Source organism: Balaenoptera musculus, chromosome 3 (genome assembly GCF_009873245.2).
Source record: "Balaenoptera musculus isolate JJ_BM4_2016_0621 chromosome 3, mBalMus1.pri.v3, whole genome shotgun sequence".
Lineage (NCBI taxonomy): Eukaryota > Metazoa > Chordata > Mammalia > Artiodactyla > Balaenopteridae > Balaenoptera > Balaenoptera musculus.
In genome coordinates, this window is record NC_045787.1 from 152,542,769 (window position 1) to 152,560,759 (window position 17,991).

Genomic DNA, 17,991 nt, shown 5'->3' on the forward strand with positions numbered 1-17,991 from the left:
TCTTTACCACTGGACAACCAGGGAAGTCCCTCAAATTATTTTTTAAATCATTTCTTTCTGCTAGTAACTTCTATTTTTCAGATGTTCAACCTCCTACACTGGTCCTCTAATTTTCTTCTCTATTTTCGGTTTTGTCTTCTTTTTCTTTACTTTTTGGGAAAATTACTCATATTTCATATGTATAGTTCACACATATATTTCGTATTTTTATAATATTTCCAAGATTTTGTTTTCTGAATTAAAAAATTATTGTTTCATAAATACAGTATATCCTCTTATCCCTCTCATTAACATCTCATTGGCCAAAGCAAGTCATATGTCCAAGCTCCAAAGCAAGGAATGGGGACGTATACTCTGACTGCTCTGAAACTATGGCAAGGGTGTAGGTGTATATATAATATAACCCAAAGAGTGAAGAATTGAGACCAAACATTTAACCTACCTCCACACAACTAAGGGATATGACATATTCCCATGAATAACAGTGACTCATTTTAGCAGTGATAGGGATGAAAGTCAGGGGAGAGGTGGAAAAGGGAGGGCATCAGTAGGCAAGAAGATATACAGTTAAAAAGTGCCCCAAGGGGCTTCCCTGGTGGCGCAGTTGTTGAGAGTCTGCCTGCCAATGCAGGGGACACGGGTTCGAGCCCTGGTCTGGGAAGATCCCACATGCCACGGAGCGACTGGGCCCGTGAGCCACAACTACTGAGCCTGCGCGTCTGGAGCCTGTTCTCCGCAACAACAGAGGCCGCGATAGTGAGAGGCCCGCGCACCGCGAAGAAGAGTGGCCCCCGCTCGCTGCAACTAGAGAAAGCCCTTGCACAGAAACGAAGACCCAACACAGCAAAAATAAATAAATAAATTAAAAAAAAAAAAAAGTGCCCCAAGTACAGTAGTTCCCCCTTATCCATGGGGTTGCACCCCCAGTGGACGCCTGAAACCGGGGATAGTACTGAAATCTATACATTTCACTTAAAGGAAGCACTTTACACTTTCTCTTTGGCATCTCTGAATTTCTGGCATCACCACTCCTGTGTTTTGGGGCCATTATTAAGTAAAATGAGAATTAGATGCACTTAAATACCGTGACTATCAATCTGATAACCCAGATGGCTACTAAGTGACTAAAGGGTGTGTAGGGTATACAGCGTAGATGTGCTAGACAAAGGGATGATTCATGTCCCCAGGGGGACAGAGCACAAGATTTCATCACACTACTCAGAATGGCACCTAATTTAAAACTTACGAATTATTTCTAAAATTTTCCACTTAATATTTTCGGACAATGGTTGACCTCAGGTAACTGGAACAGTGGAAAGCAAAACTGCAGATAAGTGGGGACTGCTCTAATTCTGATATACATGACACTCTGCCACAGAGTATCTTTTTTTAAATAAATTTATTTATTTATTTGTTTGTTTATTTATTTTTGGCTGTGTTGGGTCTTCATGGCTGCGCACGGGCTTTCTCTAGTTGTGGCGAGTGGGGGCTACTCTTCGTTGTGGTGCGTAGGCTTCTCATTGTGGTGGCTTCTCTTGTTGTGGAGCACGGGCTCCAGGCGCGCAGGCTTCAGTAGTTGTGGCACACGTGCTCAGTAGTTGTGGCTCACGGGCTCTTGAGCTCAGGCTCAGTAGTTGTGGCACATGGGCTTAGTTGCTCCACAGCATGTGGGATCTTCCTGGACCAGGGCTCAAACCCGTGTCCCCTGCACTGGCAGGCGGATTCTTAACCACTGAGCCTCCAGGGATGTCCCGATATGCCTTTATTAAGAAGCCCTTATTAGGGACTTCCCTGGTGATCGAGTGGTTAAGACTCTGTGCTTCCAATGCAGGGGGCACTGGTTCGATCCCTGGTCATGGAACTAAGATCCCGCATGCCAGCAAGGTGTGGCCAATAAATAAATAACTCAAGCCCTTATAATTGCTAAAAATTTTCCAGGCATATGGTTTGGAAAATCATAGTTTTTGTCTTGTAATTAATTTTTAAAAAATTGTGGTCACAAATGAACCTATCTATGAAACAGAAGTAGAATCAGAAACATAGGGAATAGATTGGTGGTTGCCAAGGGGTTGGGGGGAGAGAGTTAGATGGGGAGTTTGGGATTAGCAGATGCAAACTGATATATATAGAATGGATAAACAACAAGGTCCTACTGTACAGCACTGGGAACTATATTCAGTATCCTGTGATAAACCATAATGGAAAAGAATATGAAAAAGAATGTATATATTTATGTACAACTGAGTCACTGTGCAGTACAGCAATAAGTAACACACTAATTCAACTACACTTCAGAAATAATTTGTGGTCAAAAACCATATCATAAAAGTTACCATCTTTTTTATGTGTACAGTACAGTAGTGTTAAGTATATGCACACTGTTGTGCAACAAATCTCTAGAACTTTTCATCTGGCAAAACTGAAACTCTACGTCCACTGAACAACTCCCACTCTCCCCTTCCCTCCAGCCCCTGGCAATTACCATTCTACTTTGTGTTTCTAAGAGTTTCACTATTTTAGATATCTCAGATAAGTGGAATCATGCAGTATTTCTCTTTCTTCAATTGACTTATTTCATTTAGCATAATGTCCACAAGGTTCATCCATGTTTCAACATATGACAAGATTTCCTTCCTTTTTAAGGCTTAATGATAGTCCACTGTATGTATACACCACATTTTCTTCATCCATTCATATCTGTTGATGGAAACTCAGATTGCTTCCACCTCTTGGCTATTATGAACAAGGCTGCAATGAACATGGCAGTACAAATCAGGGCCTACTGTCTTACCTCCGTCAACTCCACCTCTGAAATGATCCCAGCCTAAAAACATACAGCTTCTGACTCCCAATTCAGAGCTCCTTCCACAATATCATTAACATTAATATCATTAACAGATGCTTGCTGACTGCCAAATATGTGGGAGGTATGGTGCTAAACTACTGGTCTTGCTCTCAGATTGCTCACAGTCTAATGGAGAGCGGCAAACATGCTAATTAAAGCTCACTGTGGTTGTTCTGGCAGAGGTTTAAGTACCTAGCCTGGCTAGAGGAGGGACTTAGGAAAGAGGTCCTAGAGGAGACGGCACATGAGCAGAGTTCTGAATGGTGAGCAGGTGTCAGGCATTATGACACTAGGGAAGGGCATACGTGTAAAGACACCTAGAGAAATAAGGCCATTTTCAAAGAACTGCATTCAAAGTATTTTAGGGACCTTGGAGTGCTGCACATGGGTTTCATTCCCATGGTGCCAGATGCCACCCCAATGACATGCTGCTCCAAATGTTCACCGTATACCACAGTCTCTTCTGTTGCTCTGCTAGGCACAATAGTTCTTCACTGACTTAAGGGCCTTGAGCACTTAAATTGCCAAAGTTTGGTCTGCGAGTTGGGATGCTGTGAATTAAGACTACCATAGAGTGGGCAGCAGGAGTGGTGATATTTTTCATTTAAAGACATCATTCTTCCATCCTCAACTAACCAAATAACGTATAGCTCTTCAAAAGAATGCTTAATATGAACAAAATACATGCAGGCAATGCACAGTATTTGATGCAGGCAACAAAACTCATGACAAGGCTCCATGCTCTTGAACTCTCCCTTAGAATTCAGAAGTGAGATGGTACTCACGGGGTTGTACAGTATTATTTGTATTTGAAAAATGAAGTCAAACTTTTTCTGACAGAAAGCTGATTAACTTGAAAATGAAGACTGATTTTGCCAATTAGGTAGACATTTTTCATACATTAAACAAGCTACAGTCACAGCTCTAAGGTTTCGATGAAAATATATCTAAAGCAGATAAAAATATTTTATCAAAAAATACTGTATTGGCAAAGGTGTATTGAAATGAACAGTATTTTGATTTTCCCAACCAATTTTGAGTATATTCAGTTAAACAAGGCCCTTCTAAGTGAAAGAATAACAGGTATAATCAACAATCAATTGATAAAGATTTGGTAAAGCCTTTGTGTTTCATTTCTCTGTAACTGAGAAAGTGAATGACTGATGACTAGATTATCCTTTTATAAGTCAAATGGTTTCTAATTCTCTGCTTTCATTAAAGTTGAAACTGTACCTAACCAAGCTGTCATCTAATTGGTAAATGAATTTTGATGATACATATCACTGTGTGATTTTTGGCATACCAACTCAAATTTCAAAAACTTGATTAACATTGTATAATTAAATTTCTTCCTTTCTTTTATACTTATGTGAACAAGGATTACTGGAACTTAAATGTATAAAAACAAACAAAAAATAGGAAAAGAATTAAGAACTGTCATTTTGTCAACAAGTAATATTCATCCACAGTTATGTGAACAAATTGAGGTGGGAAAAGCCTCATCCATCTCATTAAGGGAGGCATGTATAATAAACCTGTACTTTTTTTGCTTAATTATTTATAAAAATTTATAATGTGTTTGTTATTTGTTGTATACTAATTTACTGTAATTCCACTTACTGAAATAAGAAATATATATAACACACAGAACCCTATAAATGCTACATACATTCTTTTGTATAAATCGACTTTTTTTTTGGCCATGCTATGTGGCTTGTGGGATCCTAGTTCCATGACCAGGGATCAAACCCGGGCCCTCAGCAGTGAAAGCGTGGAGTCCCAACCACTGGACTGCCAGGGAATTCCCCATAAATCAACTTTAAAAAGAGCAAAAAGGGAATTTACTGTATAGTAATAACCTATAAGAGAAAAGAATCTGAAAAAGGATATATATGTGTGTATGGCTGAATCACTTTGCTGTGTGCCTGAAACTAGCATAGCATTGTAAATCAACTATACTCCAATTAAAAAAAAAAAAAGAAAAGGAAAAAGAAATGCAAGTTCCGGGACTTCCCTGGTGGCAGAGTGGTTAAGGATCCGCCTGCCAATGCAGGGGACACGGGTTCAAGCCCTGCTCCGGGAAGATCCCACATGCCGCGGAGCAACTAAGCCCATGTGCCACAACTACTGAGCCTGCGATCTAGAGCCTGCAAGCCACAACTACTGAGCCCGTGTGCCACAACTACTGAAGCCCACGTGCCTAGACCCCGCGCTCTGCAACAAGAGAAGCCACTGCAACGAGAAGCCCGCGCACCGCAATGAAGAGTAGCCCCCGCTCACTGCAACTAGAGAAAGCCCGCGCGTAGCAACGAAGACCCAACACAGCCAAAAATAAATAAATAATTAAAAAAAAAAAAAAAGAAATGCAAATTCCAAGAAAAAGGAATGATTTAACATTTCTGTTAGGACTTCCCTGGCGGCACAATGGTTAAGAATCTGCTTGCCAATGCAGGGGACATGAGTTCGAGCCCTGGTCCGGGAAGATCCCACATGCCACGGAGCAACTAAGCCTGTGTGCCACAACTACTGAGCCCGCGTGCCACAACTAGTGAAGCCTGCAAGCCTAGAGCCCATGCTCCGCAACAAGAGAAGCCACTGCAATGAGAAGCCTGCGCACCACAACGAAGAGTAGCCCCCGCTCGCTGCAACTAGAGAAAGCCCTCACGCGCAGCAACGAAGACCCAACGCAGCCAAAAATAATAAATTTTAAAAATAGGGACTTCCCTGGTGGCGCAGTGGTTAAGAAACCGCCTGCCAATGCAGGGGACACGGGTTCGAGCCCTGGTCTGGGAAGATCCCACATGCCATGGAGCAACTAAGCCCGTGTGCCACAACTACTGAGCCTGCACTCTAGAGCCCGCGAGCCACAACTACTGAGCCCACGCGCCACAACTACTGAGCCCACGCGCCTACAGCCAGTGCTCTGCAACAAGAGAAGCCACCGCAATGAGAAGCCCACGCACCGCAACAAAGAGTAGTCCCCGCTTGCCACAACTAGAGAAAAGCCCATGAGCAGTACAATAAATTAATTAATTAAAAAATAAATAAATAAACCTTCTTAAAATAAATAAATAAAATTTCTGTTAAAGAAAAGCATTCTTTAAATGGTTGACGAAAGCATATCACTAAGGTATTCAGATTCCACTGGCAACATTTTAAAAAATGATAACCATTTTATTTTTAAATGTTAATATTTATAATTCTCTGGAAGTTATATCCTCTGCAACTATAAAGAGCATTTTGCCCTTTTTCTTTTCTCTTTTTAAAATAGTTGATTCACATTAAACATATGTAGCACTTATGTGTTACATAAGTTTCTTATTTCATATATTTCACTTAATAAACTGAGTTACAGTAATTTAATATACAATTGATTAACAACAAATGCATTATAATTTTTCATAAGCTTAAAAACTTAGAATGAAAAGTTCAAAATGTCAACATAAAAATATGTGAGGCAGGGTTCACAATGTTTCAAAATTATTTAGTCCAAACACCCAGTATCAAACACAAAGCTTTTCGTGATATGACGCCTACCTTTCCAGTTTTATCTTCCAGCCTCTTTGGCACTTTAAGCCTTAAATTCAAAGATTTACTCACTGTCATAATTTTGTGCTTTTGCTTAGTTTTCCAAAGGAATCAAAATCCTATTAGATGCCCCCTGATAAGAGCTCAAGTCCACATGCATATTAGCCTATTAAATGTTTGGAAATGTCCTAAATAAAGGAAACTTTAAATCTGTTTATCCCAGTGTCACCCAAATTTGCTCAACTCTAGAACTCTTATAACAGCCCATGAAATTAGCGTTTCATGTAACACCCTTTGGGAAAACATCTGGCAAAATATTAAGACCCATTTTAAAAGTCAAGTCTTTAAAGCTTTCCAAACTTCACCCAAGGGGCATCCCTTTCCTAGTATTCCCACAGGCTTTTCAGCCCTCGACAGGGCTTTGCAATGAACTGTTTACCATCTACTCCCCAACAGACTGCATGACACACAGGTCTGGCACCACCACAATTTCTGGCTCCCAGCAGGAGCTCAATGTTGGTTGAACAAATAACCAACTTAAAGACAGAAATAGAGACTTCCCTGGCAGTCCAAGTGTTTAAGACTCTGCTCTCCCAATGCAGAGGGCACTGGTTCAATCCCTGGTCGGGGAACTAAGATTCCGTTGCAGAGCGTGGCCAAAAAAAAAAAAAAAAAAAAAAACCCACAAAAACCAAAAAAACAGGAAATGAAGAAAAGGAGTGGATAATTCCCAAGTTTCTACTTTGAATGACTGGACTAGGGAAAATACTCTGAACAAACAAGACTGGCAAGAAAAAGGGAGAGTCCCTTTTGGACATGTGGGAAATCAAAGTGGAAATGTCCGGTAGACAGCTGGATCTGAACCTTGGTAGAGATATCTGGAGAATCTCATTATTATAGATGATAGACGAAGCCATGAAAGAATCAATGACAGGGACTTCCCTGGTGGTCCAGCGGTTAAGAATCCACCTTCCAATGCAGGGGATGCGGGTTCGATCACTGATCGGGGAACTAAGATCCCATATGCTGCGGGGCAACTAAGCCCGCAAGCCACAGCTAGAGAGCCCACGTGCCACAACTACTGAGCTTGGGCGCCCTGGAGTCCGCACACCACAACTAGAGAGAAGCCTGCGCACTGCAACGAAGAACCCAAGCACCACAATGAAAGATCCCGCATGCCGCAACGAATATCCCACGTGCCACAACTAAGACCCGACGCAGCCAAATAAATAAATATTAAAAAAAAAAAATCAATGACATTAACCCAGGAAAAGAAAACTGAGTGAAAAAAGTAGAGAATATAGTTGGTTGGGGACCATGAATGTTTAAAAAGTGTGCAAAGAAAGTTTCTCAAGCCAAAAAAACTGGAATTCCCTTCAACTCCTCCCGTTTGCCCCCATCCAATCCATTTAGTCCATCAGCAACCTCTGTCACCTCTGCCTTCAGAAGCTGTCCAGAATCCATCTCCTCCTGTCCATCTGCACTACTACCACTAGCCCCAGCTTAGACATTGCAAAAGCTTTAACTGCATCCACTCTTGCCCAGACCAATCCCAGACATCCTCCATCTAGCACCAGAATGGCCTTTAAAAAATGTTAGATCATGTAATGTTTTTGCTTAAAATTCTGCTATTGCTTCTCACTGCACCTGATCTGATCCTTGCTTACTCATAGCAGCTGCATACCTGCTGCTCTGGCCACACTGACCTCCTTTCTGTTCTTCATACAAGCTCAGAAGGTTCCTGCCTCAGAGACTTTGTGCTGGTGGTTCTCTCTAACTGGAATGTTCTTTTCTGAAACTTTCAGCTGATTCATAACCTCCTGTCATTCAGGCCAAATTAAGACAGAGCTGCTACTACCATATCTAAAGCTGCTGCTACAAATCACTCAGTATCACATAACTCTAAATTTTTTCTTAGCATTTATTATAACTTAAAATTAATTTAAAAAATTATTGATCTCTCTCCATGAGAGCAGAGTTTCAATCTGTCTTGTTCACTGCTGTATCCCTAGCAACTAAAATGTGCTCTGGCCCATAGTAGGCACTCAAATATTTGTTGCATGAATTAATAAGGGAAAGCAGGAAGGAGACAGAAAAAAAGTCAGAAAGCTGGAAAGAAAATCAGAAGAGAGTAGAAGCTAAGAGAAGAGTTTTAGGAAGGAGGAAGTCAAAAAGAATGATGACTAAGAAGCCACTGAATTTGGTAATTCCATCTTTGGTGTCCTTTAAGGGGGCAGCTTCGGAAAAGTAGAAGAGGTAGAAGGCAGATTACAATGGGGCAATGAGTAAATGGGAAGTGCAGTGGAAAGCGCAAAGGGAAGGAAGGAGATAGAATACTATTTTGAGGGTGAGAAAAGACAAAAGAAAGGAGAATATGTGCTCCTGTTTCAAGCTACAGGGAAGGACCCAGTGGGAAAGGGGATACTGAAGATAAAAAAGGAAAGATGGTACTATGACAAGGTCGCAAATGTTACAGGAAGAAATGGGATCCTAAAGCCACATTAGTCATCTTTTCTCTAAAATTATCCCACATGATTATAGAACAATGTCTGTTTTATGTTCAGAATATCTACTCCCTGAAAATAATTTGTTATTTACATAATTCCTACACAAGTTCGGTCTACAAAATCATTAAAATTTCGCACATCTTTCTTAACTCTTAGAAGGTACACACTGGGGTGTCTGGAGTAGAGAGCCATGTGTGCAGTGCTCTCACAGGCGGTTCAGAGAACCAAAGTTTTAGGGAGAAAGAGAGGACAGAAAGAGGTATGTATGCAAATGATAAAGCAAATGGGGCATGATGATGACAATGGGTAGAATCTAAGAGGAGGGTATGCAGATGTTCTTTGTACTATTTGTGTAGTTATGTACAGATAAAAGTTAAAAAGAGAGAGAAGAAAGAAAAAGAGGAAAGAAGAGAGAAAGGAAGGAAATTACAGATTAACATTTTTCATTAACTTAAATGCAAAAAATTCTCGATAAAATATGAACATTTTGAATCTACAAATGTATAAAAAGAGTTCTTAAACATAACACCAAAACACAATTCATAAAATAAATGATTATAAACTGGATTTTATCAAAATTAAATTTTTCTGTCCTGTGAAAGATTTATTAAAAGGATAAAAAGAAAAAGAAAAAAAAAAAAGAGAGAGAGAGAAATACTGCATGCCTAAACTAAGCAGGAAAGGCAACTTCCATGAATGGTTGGCATGCAACCGTCAAATTTCTTGGTAGACTATCGCAATGACATAAGGAGTAAGCAGCAAAAGTGTGACAATGGTGGATAAGGGGATGTGGCATAAACCTTTACAACATTTTACTAAAAGAGGGATTTCCCTGGTGGTCCAGTGGCTGAGGCTCTGCACTCCCAATTCAGGGGGGCCCGGGTTCGAGCCCTGGTCAGGGAACTAGACCCCACATGCATGCTGCAACTAAGAAGTCCACGTGTCATGGCGAGGATCCCGTGTGCTGCAACTAAGACCCGGCGCAGCCAAAATAAATAAATATTAAAAAAAAAAATTTTACTAAAAGAAAATGTTCAAGCTATTATAGAAGACTATTTTCATGACAGAATGAATGTATAAAGTGAGTGGATAATTCTCTATTATCTGGCATCCTTAATACAAAGAAGCCAATCTGGACTTCCCTGGTGGCACAGTGGTTAAGAATCCGCCTGCCAATGCAGGGGACATGGGTTCGATCCCTGGTCCAGGAAGATCCCACATGCCGCGGAGCAACTAAGCCTGTGTGCCACAACTACTGAGCCCACGTGTCACAACTACTGAAGCCCGCATGCCTAGACCCCGTGCTCCGCAACAAGAGAAGCCACCGCAACGAGAAGCCCGCGCACCACAATGAAGAGTAGCTCCCACTCGCCGCAACTAGAGAAAGCCCCCATGCAGCAATGAAGACCCAACGCAGCCAAAAATAAATAAATTAAATAAATAAATTTTTAAAAAAGTCAATCCTGTCATTAGAAAACTACTATTTGGTTTTTAATGAGCACACACAGTATGAAGAAAACCTAATGAGGTAATTCCTTGACAATTAGAGTAGGAAAAAGTCTGAAGCACTGTTTCTGATCCATCTCTCACAGTATCTACAGTAGGAAGATAGTGGTCAAGGTTTTGTTGTGGTGGAATATCCTAAGAAGGGGAAAAACATAAGCAGAAGGTGTACTCTACTATAATTTGACTTGATTCCTTTTCACTTGTACAAATGGTTTACCGATGGTAACTTTGCTATGAAATGACTGCCTAAGAGTACTACAGGACATTTGGAAAAAAATAGGAATAATATTCCTTATGTAAGGAATATTAATTAGATCATATACATACACAGAATTGTCAAAAATAACAATGACTAAGAGGCACGTTCTCCCCTCCATTTCTCTGGCAAAGCTGTGCTCTCTCTCCAAGCCAAAATCCTACCAAGGCAAGGACTCTCCCCCTCTCTGAACTGAAGGAGCCACTAAAACTGAACAAGCCACTGTGTTCTTAGTGACACTGATCTTCCATTCCTAAAACCCCACTCCAAGGCCAAAGAGCTCACCTAGAGTCACTTGGAGACTGAAGTGAAAAGGGTCCCTCTTCCTAGTAAGGAGGCTGAAGAGCAATTCCATTCTAAAGTTTAACTCATGAAATCCATGGGTCAAGGTTTAATGTGATAAGACATCAACATAACATGGCACACCTAATCACCCAAAAGAATGACTGACAGGCCAGACTCAAGTTCTAACACACTCAGAATTAATTTCTCTTCAAACAGCACGTCCAATTTCTCTCTAGTAGTTTAGGACTAAAAATATCATAGGGGATCTAAATTCTTAGTCTCTTTAAACAAATTGAATCACTACTAATATACATTCTAGGGGGTGTTCAAGGTAACTATGTGTGTGTAAAATTGAGATTTTTATGAGCTTTCACTATTTACTTACACGGAATTACCACCGACAACTCTTTTTTAAAAATAATTAATTAATTAATTAATTTCTGGCTGTGTTGGGTCTTGTTGCTGCGCGTGGGCTTTCTCTAGTTGCAGTGTGCGGGCTTCTCATTGTGGTGGCTTCTCTTGTTGCGGAGCACGGGCTCTAGGTGCACAGGCTTCAGTAGTTGTGGCACGTGGGCTCAGTAGTTGTGGCTCGCAGGCTCTAGAGCTCAGGCTCAGTAGTTGTGGCACACGGGCTTAGCTGCTCCGCGGCATGTGGGATCTTCCCGGACCAGTGCTCCAACCCGTGTCCCCTGCATTGGCAGGCGGATTCTTAACCACTGCGCCACCAGGGAAGCCCACCCCCATAACTCTTAAAAGTCTTTCCTTTGACTGTGAGCTGCACTCCTCCCTGTCTCCCAGGGCTTACAGTCTGTTTGCAAGACATGTCCTAAACTAGTATGTGACAACGTGCTTAAAATAAGTAGCATAGACAATACATTTCCTAAACGTTTTGACAAAGGAGATTCTAACTGCTGTGGGGTAGGGTGGAAACTGGTTTTAAAGTGGAAGATGAGATAGACCTGAAGGATGTCAGGATTCTGAAAGGTGATGGGGGAGGGTCCTGCAGGCAGCCTTTCCATTTATGAAATATTTTTCACATCGACACTCATTTCTTTTGAGTCTTATAAAAATCCTAGAGGAAACCAAACACATCCTCGGTTTACAGACAAGAAAAGTGAGGATGAGAAGACTTGACTATATAAGACTTGATAACAGTAAGCAATGACAGGTCCAGCAGCCCAAGCTAGTGTGGGAGAGAATAAGGAAAATAATTCAACCAGAGCATAGGGGCTGTGACAGACCTAGCACTTCAAGGGTGAAAGAGACTGAACACCTGGAGACTAATTAGGGAAGAGTACTGCAACAGCCCAGGTGAGACCTTAACAAAGGCATGAATTTAAAAACACACAGAAATTAAATTGGTAACATTTGTTCTAAACTTTAAATTACCAAGAAAACAACAGCAAGGAACCTTATAATCAGTCTCAGGACGGAAAACCTCTAACCAACAAATTTCCCGAATATCTACTGAGAACCCAAAGGGCATAATAATTTACCAACAAACTCTAATATCATCAGAGGTTTTAAACAGGCTTATAATGAAAACTGGCTTTGTCAACAGTATTGCTGGAATCACAAATTCACAAATTTCAGGGTTGCCTAAATAAAGAATACCTTTGTACACCTCAATGAGCAGTACTATGTCTTTACTAAGATTTCCAAAGATTCTTGATTTTCCATGAAGAACAGTTTGGTCAACTAAAGGCCGTTTTATTTCCATATTTAAGCCCTGACCCTGCAAAGAGCAAGGACCCAATGAACATTTGCAGAATAAATGAAGCCACTATCACAGGCGACTTTAATGCCAGTCTGTTCCAAAATAAAGACCTCAAAATTTCGGAATGCAGTCTGGAAGAAAAACCTTTCACCGACAGTTCGCCAGCCTTCCCACCCGGGACCTTAATGTAAGGTCCTTAGGGTCATGTTTTCCCAAAGTAACGCCACAGTGCCATTTCCCGCAGATGACAACCGCTCAGTCCCTGCCATGTTAGCCTCCCCCAAGCCAGACCAGAGAAGTTGCGGGCACTGGGGAAGTCTCAAAGGGCCCTGGGCGGCGTCAGGGGCAGCATCTCCCGGGAAGAGGCTGCTCCCCGAGCCCTACTCACCGCGACCGGGAGGCCGTGCTCTGGGCCATCGGCGGCGTCGAGGCGGGGGGCCGGGGCGGGCGCCGGGGCCGGGGCCTGAGCTGGGGCCGGGGCGGGCGGCTGCCGGTGCTTGCCGGCGCGCTTGGCCTTGGCCTGGATGCAGCGCTGGTGGAGGGCGAAGGTGTGCTGGCGCTCGAGCTCCAGGCGCTCGGGCGATACGGCCTCATAGCGGGCCTCGCAGGTGCTGTGGTGGCGCCGGCACAGCTCGATGCGCCGGCGGAGGCGCTCCATGACCGCGCTGTGTCGCGGCAGCGCGAACTCCGCCATGGGGCAGGTGGGCAGCACCATGGGCCGCGGGCTGCACGGGTCGGGCCCGAGGCGGGCCTCTCGGGGTCGGCTGGCACGGCAGGCTCCGCTCCCCGCCGGCTGCCCGGCTGCCTCACGGCCACGCCATGGCCCCGCGAGCTGCGGAGCGGGCTCGCGCGCGGCGGGGGTCTTCCTCTGGCCCCGCTCGGCCCAACCCAGGCAGTCGCTCGCTGCCCACCTCAGGCCTCGGCCTGTCCCCGCCGCCCCGGCCCCATTGTTTTCCGCGCCGCCGCCGCCGCCGCCATCTTAAAATTGTTTTCAGGGCTCTCGGAAAAGGGCGGGGCTCCGGCAGGCGAAAGCGGCGTCACAGCTGATGAACAGGGACTGCGGCCAATCAGAGAAGGAAGAGCGGGCCGCCCGAGGGGCGGGGCCTAGCACGCAAGAGGCGCGCTGGGGCTGCTCCCGTGCGCAGTTTAAAAGGAATTCTCAAGTGAGGCGGAGGGAAGCAGGTGGGCGGGCTTCAATCTTCCTCACCCATGTTAAGTGACCGACAAGAGCCGGCTCTAAACGCCGCCTCACGCGGACAGGCCCTTCCGGGTCCGCCGCGGAAAGACGGGCAGTCGGCGCGGCGTAACCCGCCAGATCCAGACGCTCGCCTGGCACCATCGCGCTTCATCATTTGATTCCTCCTGTAGCCTCTTAAATGTGGCTTTGATAAGCTAAAAAGTATCCACGGGTTTTCAGTGTCAGCTGTTTTCATTCGACCTCACGGCTCACATTCAGCCTCACAATTGGTAAGAATTGTACACGGGTGAGGTGAAGGAAGGTTTCCTCTTGCGCTGTTCTGAATCATCGAGACTATATAATCTTCCCTTATATAAAAGTTTGAACAAATTTCAGAAGTTCAATTACTACAACAACAAAAGCCCTAGCAGACATGAAGAAGAGGATGGGAAGGAGCCTAGCTCCTTTTCGGGCGGGGGGTGGGGTAGAACTGCAAAGGATGATGCCTCAGTAAAAAAACAGGGAGCCTGGCCTGCAAGCTTTACATTTAAAAGATGGTCTGTTAGGTAAAACTGAGTCTCAACAAAATACAACTAAAGACAATTACACTCTAGTATTATACCTAGTACGCAAAGGGAGTGGGAGACTGTAGGGGAAAAAAACAGGAGCAATGAAACTACAGACCGTCTCTGTTGGGCCAAGAGAAACTAGAGACAGGTATTGGCACCCTAACTGCTAGAAAGTTAAACAGGAGGTGCCAAAAGGCTGCACAATGAGACACCATGAACAGCTCAAACTTTGGTACAGTAACTTATTACTAGGCCAATGAAAATGTTTTATCTTAAAATCAGAAGAAAAAATTGAGTCCTTATTCAAATAGTACTTTTTATACAAATGCAGTAAAAAATACAAGTGGCCCACCAAGGCAAAAGTGCTTAGGGCTCATGAACGCCATAACATAGTCTTGCTTTTACCATTCTTCAAACATAAATTTTACACCAGAATTAAATACATTTCTTTTCTAATGGGAAATAATCGTAACTAGGAGCAGTACATTTTGTGTACTCTTCAGTAAGCAATTCAAAAGCCTAATAATACTGCATAAAAAATAGTTATGGCCTAATGTTCAAAAATATCCCTGAAATATGTAGGAATATATAAAAGATGGAGTCTGATTCTGAACAAAGATTTATTTTCTAATAAATGTTTAAAAGTCGAATGGTTCCCATAAATCTCAAAGAATAATCTACAAATTACCCTTCCCTTTCTGAGCTGCTATACCTATTATAGAACTGAAACATACTGAACCCCAATCCAGAAGGAAAAGGATGCAAAGCCTACTTTGAATTATATTCAAATCCACGTGGTGAGACGTAGTAATTATTTCACCGTCCATAATAGTTTCTGCATATTAGCAAATTTCATGTAGTAGTCAATTAAAGGAAGATCAACCCACTATTGAACCAGTAAAACACAAATTGAAGGTTATTATGAAAGAAGGTCAGTCAAAAGCAGATGCTTCACACAGGGCTTTAATGTAATACCATTTAGTAACGCAACAATTTGAGAAAAGTGAAGAGTATTTTATGGATGAGAGAAACTGAAGAACACATCTGATGTAGTGGGCATTTTACAACAATGGGACAAATAACCAGCATGTAAAATCATAATGTAAGTGCCTTTTAAAGAGCTGAATACTGCTGCTGGTCATTCATTAATGTGTCAGACTTCTAATCAGAAGGCTGCACCTTCAACAAAGAGTGAAAAGAAAACCAAGAAATGACTTTTTGTTTTGTCTGTCTTTTTTTGGACAAACGTTGCTAAATTACCCTTGGAAAGGCAAATGAACAGTCTACTGATTTATACTTGTTATTCCACAGCTCAGCTGGAAGAAACCGTAATGTCAATGGAGGGTGAAGAAGGCAGATTTCTGGAAATGCAATGATCCCACACACTTGCTTCAAGGAGAAACCTGCAGACATATTTTCAGGTCTTGCTAAGTAACTGTTTATTTGCACTCAATACATTTGGGAAAGTCTGCTACATAGCTAAGGTCACTGTGACCACAGAACAACAGATGAAAAGGATAAAGCACTGAACAGTAAGAAAAATGCATCCCACCCTCATAAGAATTTAAGTGAACCAGTAAAAAACTGAAGATAAACAAAATAAACAGATACAGCCTTCATCTTTTATGAATATACTTCCTCCCCAATATCTCCCCAATATAAACACTCTGGAGTGTTTATATATTCAGTGCAAGGAACAGTATCATCGGTACATTTGAAACACCTCTGAAGAAACAATAAAGCTAAAAAAAGAAATCTAATTCTGAATACATTTCAGTGTGGTGTAATAATGATGTTATTACACTATAGTGATGGGGGAGAGGCTCTGATAGCACCCATCTGCATTCCACATGAAAAAACAAACCTAATATCATTTCTTAAAAATTCTACAAGCCACATACTTAAAAAAAAAATGTGAACAGGACTGCTTTATCATGTAATCTAAGACAGAACTGTTACATGAACTGCAAATAAAGACTTAAAAGATTTAGCAGCTACAAAAATCAGAAAACTCATGCTAAAAGTCACTCCTCCATAAATACTTTTAGCCTGTGTTCAATTACAGTCAATTCTGAATTGGCTCGCCTCTGGATTAGACTTCTAAAGTCTTTACACGGAGTAAAAGAAATGGTAAAGATGAAGGACACTATTCTATCGTGTACTTTGACCCTGGAAAGGTGTGGGTCTGCTTAATAAAGGAAAAAGAAACATACACATAATCACAGTAAAGCTTAACACTATGCAGAGCTCATAAGCATTTTCAGCAACGGACTGCAAGCTGCGCTGTGAAGACAATGCATAGCAGAGGAGAAAGCTGGGAATTTGGGGAAATTGAGAAGGTAAAAACAGTGTCAACACAGTGGAAGATGTGATGAAAACATCTGCATCTACTCTGGTAGCGTTCCTTAAGAAGCCACCTGCTTGAGAAGGCTGGAGCCCAGACACTCCCAGGGTGTGACGAATGAATGCCCGAGCGCCACGTTATGCCACCTCCTCCACTAACTGCAAAGCTGTCTGGGAACTGAACTGTTCCAAAGGCTAAAGAACACACATACTTCATGGCCTAACAAACATCAAGTGAAAAATTTTTTTCTTTTTGTATGTCTATTTTTAATACAATTTTAACAGAACCTTTATATAAATTTGGGCTTCCATCCAATCACTCTCCTCAATTTCCTTAGGAGGAATTGAATAATGGAAGCAAGCAAAACAAGATTATAACCACAAATGACTGCACTTTAAACATGATTATCAATTTTAAGGGACAAAGACACGTGAATGTTTTGTAATACCAAACTTAAGAAACAAAATCAGTTACTTCAAATTCAGCCCCCTAGCATTTTTAAAGGTTGGTGTTATTTCTGCATGGACAGATTAATATATTAAATTAAGCCAAGATTTTTAAAGACTGACAAAGTTCTACCACTCTATTTTAAAAAACAAAGATGTTTAAAAACAAAAAAATACAAGTTAGTTGCTTCATGTTACATTTCACAACCATTATGTTAAATGCTTTCTTTCTACAGAAACAGGGTCCTTTATGTCACAACTGCAATTATTTACTGCTAGATGTTTAAAATTACACGGGCTAGTGTTCAACTGGAACCTGTTGATGGTGACTCTGAAGGTTTTCTGAGTTTCAACCTAAGATGTGCCAGGTCCTCTCCTAGGACCCACACTCTGCAGGGGAAGGGTAGGGAGAGGAAATCACAGATCAAGTTCTTAAGATTGTTTCACTCTCTTCGTGGCTTTCTGTTTCTTGGTGATCTGTTCAAAATTTCATCCTCCTGTTGGTTGAAAAAACAAGAAATTCACTATAATTAGCATATTTTTTAAAAAAGTAAAAGTTCACCAAGTTTTCAAATGAGCCAGGCTGAGTATAACCCATCTGAGGAAAAACAGAAAAAGAAAAATGATTAGAAGGAAATGCATCAAAAACAATGTTGGCTCAAAGGTGGTGGGATTGTATATGCTCTAATTCAGTCTTTGTTTTCTAAATCTAACCTATAAGCATTTTCTTTAAAAAGGATCAGACACCAGGCTTTCACATGTTATCCTGCTTAATCCTGAATAATCTACTGGCCTGTGGACACATTAGTCC

The 17,991-nt window shown here is 41.9% G+C and overlaps 2 protein-coding genes across 2 annotated transcripts in view; both read right to left on the reverse strand.

The window, feature by feature from the left end:
• The window catches only part of MAML1 (mastermind like transcriptional coactivator 1), a 47,966-nt gene extending 34,333 nt beyond the window's left edge, over nt 1-13,633 (reverse strand). Inside the window, exon 1 of the mRNA XM_036847079.1 lies at nt 13,033-13,633. Coding sequence (XP_036702974.1) covers nt 13,033-13,359 — 327 coding nt within the window. The 5' untranslated portion in view covers nt 13,360-13,633. The remainder of the gene's footprint in view (nt 1-13,032) is intronic.
• A 1,704-nt stretch (nt 13,634-15,337) lies between these two features.
• CANX (calnexin) overlaps nt 15,338-17,991 on the reverse strand; it is a 32,631-nt gene continuing 29,977 nt past the window's right edge. Inside the window, exon 15 of the mRNA XM_036845672.1 lies at nt 15,338-17,677. Within this exon, the coding sequence (XP_036701567.1) occupies nt 17,624-17,677 (54 nt within the window). The 3' untranslated portion in view covers nt 15,338-17,623. The remainder of the gene's footprint in view (nt 17,678-17,991) is intronic.